At 41.9% G+C, this 21,370-nt stretch overlaps 1 protein-coding gene and 1 long non-coding RNA gene across 2 annotated transcripts in view; both read right to left on the minus strand.

Moving 5' to 3' along the window:
• thoc2 (THO complex 2) overlaps positions 1 to 21,370 on the minus strand; it is a 168,705-nt gene that overhangs the window by 135,679 nt on the left and 11,656 nt on the right. Inside the window, 5 exon segments of the mRNA XM_034178684.1 lie at positions 15,074 to 15,207; positions 15,329 to 15,450; positions 15,563 to 15,633; positions 15,877 to 15,928; positions 19,179 to 19,270. Coding sequence (XP_034034575.1) covers positions 15,074 to 15,207; positions 15,329 to 15,450; positions 15,563 to 15,633; positions 15,877 to 15,928; positions 19,179 to 19,270 — 471 coding nt within the window.
• On the minus strand, positions 4 to 10,539 carry LOC117517596. Its single transcript, XR_004562763.1, has 3 exons — positions 10,523 to 10,539; positions 9,468 to 9,640; positions 4 to 55 (listed from the first exon to the last, which is right to left on the minus strand). It is a non-coding gene; the product is annotated as an uncharacterized LOC117517596 (long non-coding RNA).

Genomic DNA, 21,370 nt, shown 5'->3' on the forward strand with positions numbered 1-21,370 from the left:
TTTGCTCCTCAGTGTAGCCATTATACAGCCCCTTGCCCCTTTAGGGACACCAGCCCTGTGAAGTATAGGCTAGAATTTACACACAAACCACACTTTCCACTGGTGTTTAAAAACTGGTTCAATGTGACACTTTTAATTAGCTACATCGGAACTTGATAAATCACGTTGATTTAAAAGAAACAATGATGGTGTATGAGGTGATGGTCTGGGGGGAGGTGATGGTCTAGTGGTTAAGGTGTTGGGCGAGACCAGAAGATCCTCGGTTAAAATCCCCGCCTGACTGGAAAATCACTAAGGGCCCTTGGGCAAGGTCTTTAATCCCCTATTGCTCCCGGTGTGTAGTGAGCGCCTTGTATGGCAGCACCCTGACATCGGAGTGAATGTGAGGCATAATTGTAAAGCGCTTTGAGCATCTGATGCAAATGGAAAGCTATATAAATGCAGTCCATTTATTTACAATGCAAATATGTACTGCTATGCACTGAAAAACTGGTAAATATAAACTGTTACGACACTATCATTGGCTGTAAGCTCATCTGTGCATCACTCAAACTTTGCTGCTCTTTAATACTATGTGTAGTTTGTGAAAAATATATTTGTTCATATCAGGGGTGGATTAAGTGGCCATGGGCTCCTGTGGTCCATTTCTGTGTGTGGCTTTAACAGCTCATTAAAAATCATGGAATGTAGGTAAATAGTGTTTTGCTAAGCACTTCTTAACTAACCCCCCACGCCAACACAACACAACACACACACACACGGGTACGTGAAAATATCAAATAAAAAAAAATGCTTTTAAGATTGTCATAAAATAGTGTATGACTTTTTAATTTGTACTTTAACGTATTTACACAACCTGTAGTGCATCAGTTTCCATCATGCAACAGGTCAGTGTTGCCTTCTAATTGTGGGTGTGTTATTAATTTCTCTTAGTAATATTTATTATTCTGAATTATAGTGTGTATTATGCGTGTTCTCCAACACACACTGATGGATGTTAAGGCCCGGTCACACAGCACTTAATGAAGGGCAACAAAGCCCAAACGAAACAAGAAATCTGGACTTTCGTTGGCATCGTTTAACCTTCACGCAGCTTCGTTCCTACAGCTGGCGTGTCGTCAGGATTTTTAAGCTGTTGAAAAATTTGAATGAATTCCACCGAAAACCTCAATTCGTCTGTATTTCATTTTGCTGTAGTTCTTGACGGCTTTTTATCATTTGCTTAGTTTTTGTAACATAAGCGAGTTTGACTTTGTTCGCCCAGCTGAATGTTTTCACACAGTACAGAAGCCGGTTTGTGACTGCATTTGTGCAGGAGAGATGCAGCTCCTCCACGGCAGTGCTGGCGTGTGGTGTGGGGCTTCTGCCCCTGCATGTGATGTGGTGAGTGCTGCCGCGGTCCAGTGCACGGCAGTCTGCGATTGTGGTGTTGTTCCATTGCTGCGCACAACAGAGGAGAGAGTTGCTGCACATAAAGTCTGGCCAGAGCTGCAGCAGTCTGTCCATTAACTCTGAAGGGCTTGCTGTCCTCCAGCCTGTACAGAGAGAAGAGCCTGGCCCTTTCTGACAGTTCGAAGGTTTTGAGAAAGTGATCGTTGATGGATGTGTATTTGTTCGCAGTGGGGGGGTTTGCAGGAGCACTATCAGCCTCATTTGTTTCCGTGGAGCTATTTCATGCCGTCTGCTGTGATCAGCGCGAACTGCGCCTCCGTTTTTGCAAACCAGGCGGCAGTTTGCAGAGGCGTGACTTTGAGCCATCAAGTATGGAAAAAGTTCCAGCAGCAGTGGACATTCGCGTGTGAACAGCTTTGATCCATAGGTGTGTGACCTATAAAAACAGAAAACCCACTGAGTCTGAATGTTTGAGTCGCTAAATCATGTACGAGGTAGTCCTTTTGTGCGTGCGTGTATGTGCGCATGCGCTACAACACATCCAAACACTGAATGCATTCATCCAGAGAGAATCAGTTGGAGGAAGGTGAAGCACGCACGTGCGTGTGTCTGATCCACGTCCGCTTGATCACACAGTCACAGCGCCGGTGATCAGAAACACCAGGGTTTTGGGAAAAAAAAAAAAAAAAAAAACAGGAGAGAGAGAGAGAGAGAGAGAGAGACAGGGCTTGTTTTCTATCTCTCTCTCTCTCGCTCATGCAACAAGAGACGGACAGTTTTACGTTTGCTTGCGAGTTTAAATGGCAATATTTTCTACTTTTTTAGGGGGTACACAGAAGGACTCTGAACTTTGCCATCTGATGTTCCTTGCCCTGACAAGGAAGCAATGTGTCCCACTGTACATTTTCAAACCTGAGTGCCGTTTGCTTTACCATTTGAGAATGAGAGCATTTCTACAATGAAAAAAAAAAAGAAAAAAAAAAACGAAGGCCGGAGTGCGGCAAGGGCTACACATGACAGAACGCATACAAGCAAGCATAGGCAGCTGCAAGCAAATCTACGAACGCAACGTCACACAAAAAACGCTGAGTACGCCCACAGTGATTAGAGTTTTGGTATTGAGAGATTTGAGAAATATTTGGCGTTTGCAGTGTTGGCAGTGTGTATAATTTTGGAGGAGTACTTAGCGTGTGGGTTAGTGGGTTTTTTTTGTAAAAATGAGACGTCTTATGAATGTTAACACTTCAGTTTTGTTTTTTTAAATTGGAGCAAGACGGAGCGCGCAGTGTGTCATCACAGTCTGAACCAGACAGTGAGGATTCTGATAAAGGAGATGATCCCTCTTTTGTTCTAGATGAGGAACCAGAGCAGATGGATCAACCGACGTGCGCACAGATCTCCACAGTGGGTCACATCAAGTGCTTCTGTTTGCAGCTTCTGCAGGACTCTGGTGCTACAGAGCCCGTCCCAGCACCAAGTCCTGGAGCACAGAGATACAGACACACACAGCTCCAGCAGCGGCTCCAGGCGCGTTTCATTTAAAGTGTGGAGATCAATGTTAGCTTCAGTTCTATTTCATTCCTCCTGACTGCCAGAGGGCGGTGCTTTAACACCTGGATTATTCCATGCGCAGAGGTCGAGTCTTCTACCAACAAAGTCACGAAAGTAGGTGTGACCTGGGTGACGTCAGCAACCGTATATAAGCACGCGTTACCCAACATTCAGTTCTTTTTCCATCTCTCGCATGAGAAGCACTTTTTCCATCAACAAACTTTTTCGGATCAGTTGTTGATCAGAGCCTCGCAACCTTCCGTGGTTGGAGCTGCGAATATGCTCCCTAGAGAGGCTGCAAGACCAAAGAGAGTTCTTTACTCTGTTCTGCTTACCGCTGTGGGTGAGTAACCCCGCTTGTGGGTGTTGGGTTGATTTAGCCTCAGCTCTCGGTGAGTAACTGTTTTTCTATGAGTGAGCGGTTGTGGCTTCACTTGTTTTTCCGCTATTGTGTGCGGCACGTGTCACTCTTGTTTTCCTATGAGTGTGCATTAATTTGTTACCGCTACTGCATGTGTCCAACGCTACTGTGTGCGGGACGTGTCGCTCTCGTTTTTCCTACGAGTGCGTGTTATTTTGTTACCACAAAGCTAATGTGTGTGTGGGACAAGCCAGGGCATGTCACGCTGTACGCGCCCACGTGCCCGTTTCGCTTGCTGCTGTGATATTACACTGCTAGGAGTTTGGAAACTGTTGTGAGCGTTTTTTTTTCCCGCTCCTGGTCATTCTGCTCCAAACATGCAGCTCACTGGCACTTTTTTGAATTGACACTGTTGTGCTTGAAAATTGACGCTGCGGCGCTTGAACATTGCCGCCACTGCTGCAAATGAATTGACGACAGGTTGCCATGTAATCCCTATGGAAGGACGTGTTGTGGTGCCACAAAAGTTCAAGTCACACCACGCGATGGACGCGAATGAAGCGATTTTGAGCGATTGCCGCGATATCGCGTCACGTCGCCCTCCTCCCCAAGTTGAAAAATCTGATCTTTTTCATCTTGTTGAGCCGCGTTGACCAATCAAGGACTGGATATGTAGTGATGTGAAGATGTCTGGAGTTTATACTTGATGTGGACATGTCCCGTGTCTGGCAGCCAGCCTGTGAGCAGGAGGGGAGAGCAAGCAGCAGCAGCTAATTTTTTTTCTCCACGTGCGCACGTGAAGATCATTTTATTAACTACCAGATGTATGATAAAACAAATGGTGACTGGTTTATAAACAATGATGAGAGTTTGAGGGGAGAGCAAGCAGCACCGCAGCAGCAGCTAGTTTTTTTTTTTTTTTTTTTTCCACGTGACCACATGCCTCCAATGGATAGCATTGTTAACAGCGTGATTGTAGCACCTGCTGATGCTGCCCGGCCAGAGGCCCATTCCCCACGACCTCAATGTAGGGTCACTGATGATATTACCAAGAGCTGACACTGCAGCTCGAACTGGTCGTCTGGGGAACTCTCTGTCTCACCTTGCCTTTGCACTCTCCCAGTGAAGAGTGGAGCTGGCACTGACACACAGAGCATGAGTGATGCGTCGCGCAGGTCTTTCGCCTACATGTCACGGGAGCTTGGCAGACTGATGTCCACTCTGACCATAGCCGATCGCCAGGTGTGGCTGGCTCAGTCCCCTCTGTCTGAGACTTGCAGGGAATCACTACACACTCTGCTTGTTATCACAGGTCAGGATTTTGGCCCTGCAGCCCAGCAGACGCTGGAGCATGCTGTTCAGGCTAACCGGTCTTGGCAGCAATTTGTCGAATTACAGCACACTCCCAGGCGCCAACCTAAACAGCCATAGAGAGGGTCCACAGTTCAGATCACCTAAGGGTGTTCTATTCAACCTATTTTGTAGTTCCAGAAAAGGATGGTGGTTTTTGCCCCATCCTCGACCTCAGGAAATTGAATCAGTATGTGGAAGTGCTGTGTTTTCACATGCTCCGCACAACAGAGGTTCTCCAGACAATTTTTCTGGGGACTGGGTCACCAGTGTGGACCTGAAGGATGCCTATTTTCACATCGCGGTGTCATTTCACCACAGGCAATTCCTCCAGTCTGCCTTTGAGGGACAGGTGTACCAGTTCAGAGTCCTCCACTTTTGGGCTCTCACTTGCTCCCTGTACGTTCACCAGGTGCGTGGCAGCAGCACTCTCTCCCTTGCAGGCTTGTGGGATACGGATTCTTCTGTATCTGGACGACTGGCTTGTATGCGCACAGAGCCGGCCGCAATCACTCAACGACACTTGCACCATTCTGGAACACGTGTCACAGCTAGGGCACACTGTGAACTTTGCAAAGAGCTCCTTGACCCCATTCCAACAAGTGACATTTATTGGCATGGCACTCGACTCACTGGCAATGACTCGTCCATCCCCACAAAGGGTAGACGACATTCTCACTCAGGTCCGTCATGCTTGCATGAATGCCAGACTGAATTATGGTCTGCTCCTCCAGCTCATGGAGAAACTGACGGCAGTGTCAGCAGTCGTGCCTCTGGGACTCCTGTCTTTGTGCCCCTTACAAATTTGGCTCAACAGCCTGGACCTCAACCCCATGCTGCATCAACACAGAATTGTGCATCTACAACCCCTGGCAAAAATTATGGAATCACTGGCCTCGGAGGATGTTCATTCAGTTGTTTAATTTTGTAGAAAAAAAGCAGATCACAGATATGACACAAAACTAAAGTTATTTCAAATGGCAACTTTCTGGCTTTAAGAAACACTATAAGAAATCAGGAAAAAAAAATTGTGGCAGTCAGTAACGGTTACTTTTTAGACCAAGCAGAGGGAAAAAAAATATGGAAATCAATCTGAGGAAATAATTATGGAATCGTGAAAAACAAAAGAACGCTCCAACACATCACTAGTATTTTGTTGCACCACCTCTGGCTTTTATAACAGCTTGCAGTCTCTGAGGCAAGGACTTAATGAGTGACAAACAGTACTCTTCATCAATCTGGCTCCAACTTTCTCTGATTGCTGTTGCCAGATCAGCTTTGCAGGTTGGAGCCTTGTCATGGACCATTTTCTTCAACTTCCACCAAAGATTTTCAATTGGATTAAGATCCGGACTATTTGCAGGCCATGACATTGACCCTGTGTGTCTTTTTGCAAGGAATGTTTTCACAGTTTTTGGTCTATGGCAAGATGCATTATCATCTTGAAAAATGATTTCATCATCCCCAAACATCCTTTGAATTGATGGGATAAGAAAAGTGTCCAAAATATCAATGTAAACTTGTGCATTTATTGATGATGTAATGACAGCCATCCCCAGTGCCTTTACCTGACATGCAGTCCCATATCATCAATGACTGCGGAAATTTACATGTTCTCTTCAGGCAGTCAATTTTATAAATCTCATTGGAACGGCACCAACAAAAGTTCCAGCATCATCACCTTGCCCAATGCAGATTCGAGATTCATCACTGAATATGACTTTCATCCAGTCATCCACAGTCCACGATTGCTTTTCCTTAGCCCATTGTAACCTTGTTTTTTTCTGTTTAGGTGTTAATGATGGCTTTCGTTTAGCTTTTCTGTATGTAAATCCCATTTCCTTTAGGCGGTTTCTTACAGTTCGGTCACAGACGTTGACTCCAGTTTCCTCCCATTCGTTCCTCATTTGTTTTGTTGTGCATTTTCGATTTTTAAGACATATTGCTTTAAGTTTTCTGTCTTGACGCTTTGATGTCTTCCTTGGTCTACCAGTATGTTTGCCTTTAACAACCTTCCCATGTTGTTTGTATTTGGTCCAGAGTTTAGACACAGCTGACTGTGAACAACCAACATCTTTTGCAACATTGCGTGATGATTTACCCTCTTAAGAGTTTGATAATCCTCTGCTTTGTTTCAATTGACATCTCTCGTGTTGGAGCCATGATTCATGTCAGTCCACTTGGTGCAACAGCTCTCCAAGGTGTGATCACTCCTTTTTAGATGCAGACTAATGAGCAGATCTGATTTAATGCAGGTTTTAGTCTTGGAGATGAAAATTGACAGGGTGATTCCATAATTTATTCCTCAGAATTGAGTGATTCCATATTTTTTTCCCTCTGCTTGGTTTAAAAAAGTAACCGTTACTGACTGCCACAATTATTTTTCCTGATTTCTTTAGTGTTTCTTAAAGCCAGAAAGTTGCCATTTGAAATGACTTTAGTTTTGTGTCATGTCTGTGATCTGCTTTTTTTTCTACAAAATTAAACAACCGAATGAACATCGGCCGGTGATTCCATAATTATTGCCAGGAGTTGTAGCTCTGAGCCACTTCTCTCCTGTCCTAGAGGGGAAACATGTGCTTGTTTGGTCGGACAACACATCGACAGCGTACCATATAAACCATCAAGGAGGTACCAGGTCTGTACATTCCCTGAGGGAAACTCAGGACGTTCTCCAGTGGGCTTTGCCTCGCATGCTGTGTCTCAGGGCTGTGCATCTGCCGGGCGTGCAGAACTACGCTGCGGATTTTCTCTCACGTCAGAAACCGCCACCGGGTGAGTGGCGCCTCAACCCGAATGTGGTTCTGCTCATCTGGGACAGGTTTGGCAAGGCAAAAGTCGATCTGTTTGCCTCGAACACCACAACACACTGTCGCCTGTGGTTCTCTCTCTCAGAACCACACAGTCCACTGGGCCAGGATGCACTGGGTCACCCTTGGCCGGCCTGTCTACTGTATGCGCTTCCCCCTCTTCCGCTGATCATGCTGATACTACACAGACTATGCATGACCAATCACACAGTGTTGCTAGTAGCCCCTTACTGGCCGGGCAGGACATGGTTCCCCATGATTCTGACGCTAACTCAGCGGAGAGCTGTGGCCTCTCCCACGGAGGAGGGACCTTTAGTCGCAGTTGAAGGGGAACATTTGTCATCCTCATCCACAGTGTCTTCAACTGTATGTGTGGCCCCTGAAGGGACAGACTGCATGTTGAGCTCTTGTGATCAAGCTGTAGTGCAGACTATACTGAATGCCAGTGCGCTCTCAACTAGGACATTGTACGGCAATAGATAGAAGCTTTTTACCCACTGGTGCTGTACGCAAGGGGGCCCTGAGCGTTGTCCTGTGCTAGTGCTGCTGAGCTATCTTCAATCGTTGTTTGACAGCAGTCTGTCTCCACAATTAAAGTTTATGTTGCTGTCTCTGCTCGCCACAATATGGTGGACGGTCAATCAATAGGATTACAGAGTGAATGTAGCTGCTCCTCACCCTGTGGTGACGGCCGGATTAGCGGCATCCTCGAACTACAGCTGAGGTTGGTAAATCCACATTTGAGGTTTGCGAAGTGCACACTCCTCATGACCTTGTTGGTGTAAGGTCATCCAGGTGCTAAATGCATCGCCCTCTGGTGGTCAGGAGGAATTACATAGAATGAGAGTTATGTATGTAACTACGGTTCTATGAATTCCGGATGACCGGCACAGTTGGTTGTCACTCGGTGTCTAGGCGATAGATTCCAAAAGAACTGAATGCTGGGTAATATGCGCTTATATACGGTTGCTGGCGTCACCCAGGTCACACATACTGGCATGACTCTGTTGGTATAAGACTCGACCTCTGCGCATGCGCGCATGGAATAATCCAGGTGCTAAAGCATCACCATCTGGCAGCCATCCGGAATTCACAGAAGCTTAGTTACATATGTAACTCTCATTTCATTTTGTTCCTCTTTCGTTCCTTTTGCGCTCTTGATTTGCAGACTATTCGGTGATAAAGGTCGTTCGTCCACCTTTTCTCAACGACTTGTGACTTTTTTTTTTTACTTTTGTCCCTCAGCAATCATATGCCGTGTGACCGGGCCATTAGTGTGGAACCCCATGTGACTTTTGGCCTCAGGTCATCATCCTGGCCAAGCCTGGGGGCATTAATCTGCTCCCAGTTCCGTTATCGGATGGATCTAGATGTTCCTATACGTTATCGCAGCTTGACACTTTTTTGGAACAATAAGGTATGGTAATAAGCAAACGTCTTGAGAAAGCTTTTTGCTTTTACCCATCATGTGATGTTTCTTGTGTGGCACCTTGGTAAGGAGACACCTTTTTTATACGCTATCAGTTGAGACTGAACTAGCTGATATTAAGTTGCACTTACAAGGAGCAGGACTGCTTTCTAATTACTGAAAGATTTCAGCAGGTATCTTGGCTTTCCATGCCGTTTTGCATCAGTCTTTCGTCAGGTGTTCAATACGTTTTTTCCTGTGTCATTTCACATTACTACACCTAACTTAATTTATGGACATTTATAGTTTGATTTCTGTGTATGTGTGGATTACTTGGGTTGGTACTAACATCTGGTGAAAATTTCCTATAACAGCACCTTTAGAAATATACTTACTGAGAAAAATGGTGGTGTTCAATGCTTATTTTACCTGCTGTATGTATATATATAAAGTTGTTTATTTTTTAAACTTAGCTTTCAATTCCCATTGAAATATTATCTTGCATACAGAGGAACTAAAATACAGATCTCAACCTGCACATGTATGATTTCTATAATGACAGCATATGGTGGGCACTAAGTGAAAAAGTGAGCACCTTTTGTAGAGAGGCTCCACAGTCAGGTGCACGAGCTGACACAGTGCCAGTGCGATGGCCTTATGCGAAGTAGCATAAAAGGAAGGCATCTGGTCCATAATACTCTGGGCATGGTGCCAGTCTCCTATCCTAAGTAGTGCTTCCAACAGACCAATCTTCTGGTTATCGGGTGGCTGTGGCAAGAGAAAAACATGATGACTGAATGTCTATTCATTAACCATCTAAAAAACCCACAACTCATCAACAGGCTTAAAAGGCACATTTTCTTTCTAAATGTGCCAAACTTACACTATGTATCATAACCAAAAACTCCAACAACAGAATTTATCACAATTTCAAATGGTCAAAGGTCCTTGAACTCAACATATGCAAGGAGCACTTCTGTTACAAACACTAACCAAATCTAATATTAAAATAGTAATATTTCATCAAAACACTTCATTTTACATGTCATTCAATAATTTACCAAATATTAACCATTTTGGTTATCCATATTTTGTTAAAAAAAAATATATATATATATATATATATATATATATATATTCTGCATTTCTTAGCCAAACTGTAAAGCTTTGAATGACCTGACCAGAAGTCACTTAATCTGACCAGAAGTCACTTGACAAAAAAACAAAAAAAAAAAACTGTTATAATTTATTGATTTACACAAACTTAAAAATGTATTGTATAATTTAAATATTTTTTTAATTCCCTTAAATCTCACAACAAAATATCAAAGGCCAAATAACAGAGGAATAGGTTTTCTTTAGTACAACTAAACTGACACATTACAGCTAGTTGTCTTTAGATAAAGAGTATATGGACACAAACATGTCTTGGACCTTTTGAAAACCATTTGGGTAGTCAGTCTTCTATACTGCACAAAACATTAACATTTGACAAATTTCTCATGAAGTCAATTTTGTCTACATCTGTTTTATGTCACAACTATTTAAATCCAAGTTTAGACAAGTTCTCTCCAACAATGCAAGAATTTCTCTTATAAAACAGTTTTTGAAGCACACAATTCTGAACAACAGAAAAGATGCTCCTAGTACCTTCTCATTCTCTCCTCATCCTTCTCTTTATCCTTTTCTTTGTCCTCACTTTTTCTGAGGGAAGCACAACTGTGCCAGTTTGCGGGCAATCTGCTTGGCCTCCAAGATTTCTCGTTTATGTTCCTCTATAATGGTGGCATCTAGTGGCATAAGCTGCAATGACAGAAGGGGGGAAGAAAAAGGATGTATAGGAGAAAATAAAATTATTGCAGTAAAACAATGCTATCTACTTGTTGGAGATGAAATGCAAACTGATGGCATCCCACACTTCAGTAGATGAGGTGTACATAGTCTTCTGTCGCAAACATTAAATGACTTTCACTAAGAAATGCATATACAAAGTGAATGTTAATTACGAAAATATGCAGTTTCAACTCCTTACATGTACATAGAGATCCTCCAGTTCTATCAGGTTATGGTAAGCAGAGCAGCAGCAATGTGGTAAAGTGATTTGGGCACTTCCTCATTTGGCCCCTAAAGGGGGGGGCGCAGATGCGTGCGCGCAGCACACACACACACAACACACACAACACCACACAAACACACACCACAACACACAACCACACACACACACACACACACCCACACACACACACACACACACACACACACCCACACACACACAACACATAATAAACACATAACCAGGTATTGTGATATAGTGTCGCACATGCTACAATCTTTTTTTTTTTTTGGCACATTAATGTTCTCTTGATTTTGTTGCTTAGCTTACAAATTCACAATCCTACTTCTCGGGACATCAGTACTCGCACATTTCCTATTTGCTTTTGAATATACATAATTACCCAATTCAGGTGTGTTGATCAAATAAACAGCTTGGGTTGAACAATGGAACACACCTATTTCTTTTAGTAAGATTTTTTTTTTTCTTTTTTAATTCAACTGCTCCTGTACCGTCAACGGTGCCACAGCAGACCCAGTGCGGATCTGCAATAATGATTAGCACAAATTTTATTTTACAGATCTACAAAGAGAAAGAACCTAATATGCAGTAGAGAGATAGAAAATACAGTTGTGCGCAAAAATTACATACCCTGGCAGAATTTTAGATTTTTTTGGCCATTTTCAGAGAATATGAATACACAAAAACTTGTTTTCACTAGGGATTAGTGGTTGTGTGAAGCCATTTATGTCAAAGAACTGTGTTTACTCTTTTAAATCATAATGACAACAGAAGCTACCCAAATCGAGGCACATTCGAAAACCTCAAACAGCTATGTGAGGGCATTCCAAACAGTCGGGCACATTTGTGTGGTCAGCCCAAACGTAGAGTATAGCACCCAACTCTCAAGGTGCATTTTGAGTGGAAAAATCTTGAACGGCGATTGAAGTGCAGTGTATCCGCTGTTCGGACTGCGTTCTAAATATTCCCACGGCATCAAAACAGCATTCAGAACAGTCTGATCATGCTCAAAAGACATTTGCCTGGTCAGGCACGTCCAAATCCTGCAGGCATGTCCCGACTGTGCTATGGATGAGCCCTACGTGCACTTCCACTGGATCCCATTCGGGGGTGCAAAGGAAATACTGCTATGTACAAACGTCCGTGGAACGCATTCATCTTGTGACTAGACGTGAACATTACGCAATCAAACTGAAAGCAGTCCGTGTGTCACTGCGAGTTCATGAGGTCTCAGAGCCACGGAGCCAGCGCACACATCTGAAGCGGGTGTTATAGCTCATATTATTTGAATCGCACCGCTGCGCGGTGCACGAGCCTGTCTGGAAAGCGGAGTGTCCCCGCTGTCCGCTAAACAACTGATTTCCTGGGGAGTAAGAGAGAGAGTGTGCATGTGCGATGGGAGGGGAGGGGCACGCGGCCACTGTGCAATGCTTGTAATGTCAGGACCTGTCTTACCTCCCCTCTGGTTTCATGTTTTATCCAATATATAAACTGATGTATGTAAGCCAGGGTCCCCTGATCATGGGTGTACTGCGATGCACCATGAACTGGTGCCTTTACCGGTAATGACAGCTGTGGGTGTGCTGGCAGTGATCTGGCAATATGTGATCACATGCACTGCAGTGATGCAATAGTCAGGGGACCCTAGTTTGCATGTAATCAGTTCATGGGTTGGATGTCATTCGAATTCCAGCAGTCTTCAAAAAGATAGGGGACGAGTGCTCATGCTGCCACAGCCCCTCCCCTTGCTTGCTTCCACGCAGACTTTGGGAGGTGATCGAACTGCACTTGCATGACATTCGAAGCAACATTCTGCTGGTATTGTGGGGATTCATGCTGTGTTCTGGCCGCATTCGACCTGGATTCGGGAGCTGCAGCACGCCAACTGCGCGCAAATCATTGAAGCAGCTTTGGCACACATTCTGGGTATTGAATGGCATTCGTACACGGCTATCCGAATCTTTGCCCCCCCCCGACATGTTTTCCAAGTATGTCTTTTTTCCCCCCATTCACCCTGATGCTGCCTCATTCGTGCTAAGTGTGACAGGGGCTTTAAGGTCCTAAAGGATCAGGAGTGACAAATTATCGTTTCATCTTTGGAAAAATGATCACAAACGATATATAAAACTTCACTTTGTGATATCACTATGTTTAATTTTTCTGTCTGCATTCTACATGGTGTTCCCCAAACATGACATTTCTTTCTCACCCGGTAGAATTTGAACTTAATGCCCAAGATGTGGCAAAGAGTAAGAGGTTCACACATGTAGGACTTGATAAGTGTCAAGAAAAACTCATCCTGGTCAGACCGATCCTTATACACCTCTAGGATGATGTCTAAAACCCGATTAGGGTCCAGATTGAAGCATCCTGCAAGAGATATAGATGACATTCAAAAAATTTAATTGAAATAAAAGAAATAAATTAAACACCAGAGGTCAAATGTATTCTTATTATACAGATGTAGTATTTCTAACATAATCACGTCCAAATGTTAAAATAAAAAAGGCAGAATTATTTCTCTAATTTTCATGCTTAATTTTTGCAACACTGACTGAAGACACTGCATTTGTCACATTTATGGTCACAGTATTCTGGCAGTGAAGACATTATTTACCACTTGTTTTTTTTATGTGAGCTTTTATTTCAAAGTAGACATCCTTGCTGTTAAGTGATCTTGGTTTTGAAATGGTTAGTGAACACTGATTTTTATTATCCTCCACCCAGACAAACTGTCCAGTGGGAGATGTAGTCAGAGCACCGTACATCTGTCCTAACATTTCCCACATTAGCGCCAGGGCCTTTGGGCCCAAACAAATCAATGTGGCACATAGATAGTCCAAAAGGGAAAGAATGAGTGGTACACCTGTACTGTTAATGGCCCAGTCACATGGCACTTAACGAAGGGCAACAAAGCCCTAAGCAAACAAGAAATCTGGACTGGATGATCTGGATGATTTAGCCAGTGTAAGCAGACAGCTCCATTTCCACAGAGTGGTCCAGATCAGTACAGCATGGTATGGGTCAGAACGGTTAAGTCTGGCTTAGCATGGGTTGCCATCGCCAGCAGAACCCTTTTGTCTGGTAGGCGGAGCATAATAGATGTTGACATTGCACACCATCGAGAGCGCGTACACTTTTGTGTGGCCCGCCCCTCCACATGGGGGCCAAACAGTTAACATTTTTTAAATTTTACTTTTATTTTTGTCTTGGTGGCTCATTGGATTTATTTTCATTGCATGCAGAAGGCTGAAGAATCAACTGAAGCCTGTGGTAAACATTGATGTGAATGAATGAGGCGCTGTGAGTCTATCAACTTTTAAAATAGTAAGTTAATTTTCTTGTTGTGGCACAAAGTGGCAATGTTCTCTGTTTCAGGCTGAGAAATGCACCGGGATCATACAGAACACAGAGGGACTTCTTTTAAAATGCTACATTCAGCAACGACAAGTAATTAAAGTATTTCAGACGCTATTTTCCAAAATAAGCACGTTTTATGTGGGGTAATTTTTTATGTGGATAAGTTTCAGGCTGTCAAGATGAATCTGAATCAAACGACGTAATAGATAAGACTTCTATTTACTCAGTGTGTGAATGGTTTTAATATCTGAAACAGTCTAACTGTTCACATGACTGCAGCGTTCAGTTGTCGAGGCAAGCAATGGACGCATTTCAAATTAAGAGTAACTTACAAGTAACGTGTGTCAAGAATCGCATAACATGCTTACAACTTATGGCCTGCGTATGCTGGACGTATGAGCCATATGCTGGCATGCATCGAAAGTATTGAGCATGCCCAACATTTTTCGACAAACTCGCCATACTACGATGCTTCAACATACTCTTAACTTATAAAAAAAAAATAATAAAAAAAAAAAACTTACCCATAACTTAATAGATGTACACCACTGCATTTATAATACGTCAGCATACACAGGTAAATTGTCAAAGTGTGACAGGGCCATTACAAATGTTTTGGTCAGATGCACGGTCATACAATCCCTTTTACATATCCCCAGGCTCAACTAACACAATTTCTTCAGCAAACATGAAACAAAAAGGTTAAAATTAGTTTTACGAAAGATTTGAAACACTCAACAGTCACGATAGAACAAATGTGTTATTACCTATGAGGGACTTGATATTCTCTAGGACAATGTGGCTGGTGATATTGCCGGAGAGGTCTTGGCCCAACTCAGTGATTAGCTTGGCATAGCCCTCATTTTCCTCTCTCAACAAGTTAAACTTCTGTTGCTTGTAACTGCAATACAAAAAAAAAAGAGGAAAAAAAAAAGGTGTGTGTGTGTGGGGGGGGGGGGGGGGGGGCAACATTAAAATATGAATTAACTAAAATTAGTTCACATCTCAAACTGCGTACTTACAAAAGTTTGGTCTTGATTTTTACAATCTTCTGGTTGAACTGATGGGCTTGTTTAATAAGTCCAAGAGATTCAAGAGTTTCTGGATCAAGCCTCTCTTTTAGAATGGCTTCTGGAACAAGAAACTGAAGCACAAAATGCAATACATTTTATAATGGAATATAATGCATCATCTACAATGCTTTAAATGTGGGCCAATTTCAAGTTTACAATGTAACAGGTAAATATAGTTCTCACCAAACAACCTCCCACCAACTGTGTATAATGTTCACGTTTGTTTTTTTCTTCCAGAGCACCTGTCTCTATATCTGAAATTTAAAAAATAAATAAATAAACACAGTGATTAGGGATGAAAACATGAACATAAGGTTTTCCGGTAATAGCTAAAAAGTTGGCTCCAAATAAAAATTAGACTAATCCCTCTTCTGAAGACAAATTAAAAATTATAGTGTCTTCTCAAACAACTCAAAGCAATTAAAGCAATATTTCACAAGATTAGAATTTCTTATTTAACAAAACACACAAACTTTATCCATGAGGCCCAAATTTACCTAAAATGCTGACCACATCTGCTAAAATTGATGGCATGTCTTCTCGAAGTTCCTGAAAACAAAACAAAAGCAAATACTTGTGATCAACAAAAATATTGTGCCATTACTGAAACGCATACATTTTTATTTTAATCATGATTATTAAAATATTAAAGGATTATTGGTAAACAAAATGGTAAATGGACTGCATTTATATAGCGATTTTCCATCTCCATCAGACACTCAAAGCGCTTTACAATAATACCTCACATTCACCCCATGTCAGGGTGCTGCCATACAAGTTTATTATTTTGAGTGTGAGGTCTGTATGGGGAAAATATCAAACCAAGATGTTGACAGTATGGCCCTCACTACGCTCGGTCCGTGCAAAAAAACAGAGGTCTGATATTCCTGTACAAACTAAGCAAGCAAGGTTAATAATATGCTTATTATATGGCTGGTTGTGGGCTCGTAGTCAGACCCATTTGCTTTCATCACCTCTGTGAAGAATTTGCTAACAGATGGTCAAGGTTGTTAGCTGGTAAGCTTTCAATCTGTGTGTTTTTCCTGATACTGTTGAAGTATTTATGGCGTATGTTCACGTCCGACTTGGTTTTTGTACTCGTGTTTTTAGCTTTCTGGTTTGTAAAGATCAGGACCCACTGTCATGGTAACGGTCTAGTCACAGCCATATAATAAATATTTATATTGCACATTTTTACAGCAACTGCTAAATTCCAAATGTTTTTTTTGTCAAGGTCAAATTTATATATATATATATATATATATATATATATATATATATATATATATAATTTTTTTTTTATTTAATGGATCATGCATTTTCAGTGTGTAGGCTGCATCAACAATGAAAGCTGAGTCCTTGAAAGCTCTCAGCCATCTAGGTAATATACCTACAATTTTAAATGACAGCAATCAAACTGCAAAGGGCCTCACCATTCAAAGTGACTTTGAATTACAGTGCCCTCCAAAAGTACTGAAACACAGTTTTTTACACATTTTAATTTGTTTATGCCATTTCAAATACAAAAAATAAAAGTATCTACAATTATCTTCCTTAAACTCAAACTGAAAGCAAATCTTGCTATAAAAAAAAAAACTTGCTATAAATTCATTAAGAAAACCTTTCTCTGCTCCACTTCATCATGAAGCTGTATAACTGAGGATACAAAATGCAAAACATGCACTACAGACATACACTGTAGTGTTGAGGAGGATTTTCTTTCACCAAAACATCAAATCTAGGCTTCCATCTCAGATGTACCGTCTGGCAAATTGCAGCTGAACTTTCAGGTCGTCTTTTTAAGAAAATCCTCCGCTATACCACTTCATCATAAACCTGTATAACTGATGATACAAAATGCAAAACGTGCACTATGCACCCAGAGGCTATATGTGTTTCTCCAGGTAAAACTGGAGTTGCATCAGGAAGGGCACCCAGCATAAAACTTGTGCCAAATACCAATGCGGATCTGGCTGTATCCACTGTGGTGACCCCGAACAAACGGGAGCAGCTGAAAGGACAACAACAACAGCCACAGAAGTCTATAACTTCTTCTGGGTTGTCTGGGTGTTTTTCCTCACTGTTCTCCTTTTTGCACAGTCATTCCCTTTTGACAACTATCTACTCCACACAATTTGCCATAGAACGTCATATTGTTGTTATTTCTTCATAATTGATGTAAATAAAGTCCAAGACATATTCAGTAACTTGGAAATGTTCATGTATCCATTCCCTGACTTGTCTGAAGAAAACTGGCAATAAAACTGATTATTTACAGGTATTATACCAAAGGGGCCCATTACTTATGCCAGTGATTCTCAACCGGGGTGCCGCGGCACCCTAGGGTATTTTTCATATTCGCGATTATCGTGAATTATTTATTTTATCCACAAAGCATAAAACGACTCAGAATCTGACGTCATTGTGCTGCAGCCTCGCTCTCGTCTTAAGGCGGGACAATAACAAGGAGGCTGACGGCCGATTAAAACAGTGACGTCTCCTTCAAAAGCCGTCTAAAATGCGGAGCTGTCGGTGTGTGTGTCTGTGCCTGTGTGCACGCGCGCGGAGTTAACAGGCTGCAGACTGCGAGGGAGGGGGTGGGTCAGGGAGGGGAGGGGGTGGGTGAGGGAGATTCCTGAATGCAGGCGCGACAGGTTCAGTGCACAGCGAGCGCGGAGCAGAGAGAGGATTTTAAATGGAGTGAACATGTTAACAAAACGAAAACGTGAAGCTTTTACTTCTCTCTGAACTTTCTCTAAAGGTGTGATTCTGCCGTTACCGTCCTGTTCACACCATGTGCGCGTCGTATGCTGAATTTATGAGATCATGAGATGAAATAAACGGTCAAATATCTTTAAAAACATATTTAAAAAATGAGAATATATGAATGAACTGAGATACACACACAAAAAAAAATGTTCAGACGCACAGATCACAAAAAGCAGGTGAGAATTCTGAACTTTAACAGCTGTTATTTTCCAAAGGAATTTATTTGTTCAGTCTTGAGCTTAATGTAGTGTTTAAGCACAAAACGTGACTGATGAGGAGAAACAATTTCAGAAATGCAACAGAAACAACCACAAATCAGAAAAAGTTGGGACTGTATGTAAAATGAAGATAAAAATAAAAATGTTGCACCATTCCCAGTTTCTCCACTCACAGAAGCCAAACGTTCTTCCAGAGTTGTGTAATTATACTACAATAGTAGAATATAAAGAAGGGGAAAAAAGAAAAAAAAAATAGACAATATATTCGTCAATCGCAATTATTTGTCTGACAATTAATCGTCTCCAGAAATTTCTAATCGTGACAGCCCTACTTGAGATCAGAGCGCAAAATGCTTGAGGATTTTCGAAATGCGATGTTTTCTGTATCGATTTTCTATTGCGATAATTGGGTTTTGCGCAAAACCAGAGGTAATAGCATTATAATATTATTTTAGTTGGTGGTGTGCTGCAGGATTTTGTAAATATAAAAAGGGTGCCGCGACTCAAAAAAGGTTGAAAAACACTGACTTATGCAACCCATCATCTTGGCTTTTATATTTTTAATTAATTTCTATCAAGTTGTAGAGATGTGCTTTCAGTTTGAGTTTAAGGAAGACAATTTTCATTTTTTTTTTTTTTTTTTTTTGTATTTGAAATGGCATAAACAAATTAACATTTGTAAAATACCAAGTGTTCCAATACTTTTAGGAGCCACTGTACTCTCAAAGATTTTATGAAAAAATAATGTTGAATGCATGAGTAACGACATTTATCAACTCATTAAAACAAAACAAAAAGCAAAATGCTTATACCATCACATCCCCAAGGACGCTAGCAATGAGATCAAACTTCAGGTTGCCCTCTACCACTTGCCAGCAGAGCTCATACAAAGCAGCCTGTATGTCTGCAGATAAAGAGAGAACAGAAACAATTCAACAAGTGATGTTACAGAACTGACAGCAGAAAAAAAATAAAAATAAATAAATAAATAAATCTATTTATTTAACCCTTTTGGGTCAATGGACACGTAGGTTTGTGGGTTGTTGTTTTTTTTTGTTTTTTTTGCACCATGTTTCTATAAACAGATCAGCAACGGAATATCACAGTGACTTCATTCAACCACTTTCTGAAACTAGTGTCACCTCTTGTTGCATTCCCTGTTGCAGATGATCACTCATTCAAAGCCCATCCTTGAGCCCAGAGAAGGTCACATGGATGTGTGTCTCTCTTTCTCAGTTTGCCACTGCCAGAAGCTGCAGTCAGAGCGCAGCATCCTTCTATGGGGATTCACACTGCCACTAAATGGTCATAAATGCTAAAAGGACGGTCCTGTCAGCCTGAAAACACTTTTTATTTAGTTTTGCAGATTAATCAAACTATCATGGAAAAATACATGGATGGACTTTTTACTTTCCCCAGGACCAACAAGCAACTCCCCCCCCACCCCCAAGCAGAGGTGGGGGGGGCATTCCAGTTTTCATTCATTAAGGATATTTATGGACACTTCTGGATAAAGTGAACACATCTGGCTGGAACTGGTGAGAGACTCTTAAGATTTAATACATCCCCAATGTCAATGAAGTTGGGATGTTGTGTAAAATGTAAATAAAAACAGAATACAATGATTTGAAAACCATCTTCAACTTATATTCAATTGAATACACCACAAAGACAAGAAATTTAATGTTCAAACTGATAGACTTTGTTGTTTTTGTGCAAATATTTGCTCATTTTGCAATGGATGCCTGCAACCTGTTTCAAAAAAGGTGGGACAGGGCAACAAAAGACTGGGAAAGTTGATGAATGCCCCACCAACACCTAATTGGAAACAGGTGAGTGTCACGATTAGTAATAAAAGGAGCATCCCCAAAAGGCTCAGCCGTTCACAAGCAAAGATGGGGCAAGGATCACCACTTTGTGAACAAGTGCGTGAAAAAAAAATAGTCCAACAGTTTAAGAACAATGTTTCTCAATGTTCAATTGTAAGGAATTTAGGGATTCCATCTACAGTCCATAATATAACCAGAAGATTCAGAGAATCTGAAGAACTTTCTACACGTAAGCAGCAAGGCTGAAAACCAACACTGAATGCCCATTACCTTCGATGCCTCAGGCAAAACTGCATGAAAAACCAACATAATTGTGTAAAGGACCTTACCGCGTGGGCTCAGGAACACTTCAGAAAACCATTGTCAGTTAACACAGTTTGTTGCAACATCTACAAGTGCAAGTTAAAACTCTACTATGCAAATCGAAAGCCATACATCAACAACGTCCAGAAACGCTGCCGCCTTCTCTGGGCCGAGCTCATTTGAAATGGACAGACGCAAAGTGGAAAAATGTGCTGTGGTCTGATGAGTCCACGTTTCAAATTGTTTTTGGAAATCATGGACGTCGTGTCCTCCAGACAAAAAAGGAAAAAGACCATCCAGATTGTTACCAGCGCAAAGTTCAAAAGCCAGCATCTGTGATGGTATGGGGGTGTATTAGTGCCCATGGCATGGGCAACTTACACATCTGTGATGTCACCATCAATGAAAGGTACATCCAGGTTTTGGAGCAACACATGCTGCCATCCAAGCAACGTCTTTTTCAGGGACGTCCCTGCTTATTTCAGCAAGACAATGCCAAGCCACATTCTGCACGTTATAACAGCGTGGCTTCATAGTAAAAGAGTGCGGAGTGCCCGCAGTCCAGACCTGTCGCCATTGAAAATGTGTGGCGCATTATGAAGCGCAAAATAGGACAACGGAGACCCTGGACTGTTAAACAACTGAAATCGTACATCAAGCAAGAATGGTAAAGAATTCCACCTACAAACCTTCAACAATTAGTGTCCTCAGTCCTCAAGTTTTTAGTTTTGCATTTAAGTGCACCAAAGTTAATACAATTAAAATCAAGTAAAAATATATATTATTCTTTTTATTTTACAGAGTAACTGACCACACACACCATGCCGAGGTGTAAAGGTTCAAGAGGAGGAGGAGTTGGAGGATGCTCTCCT

Source organism: Thalassophryne amazonica, chromosome 9, assembly GCF_902500255.1.
Source record: "Thalassophryne amazonica chromosome 9, fThaAma1.1, whole genome shotgun sequence".
In the NCBI taxonomy this organism is placed as follows: domain Eukaryota; kingdom Metazoa; phylum Chordata; class Actinopteri; order Batrachoidiformes; family Batrachoididae; genus Thalassophryne; species Thalassophryne amazonica.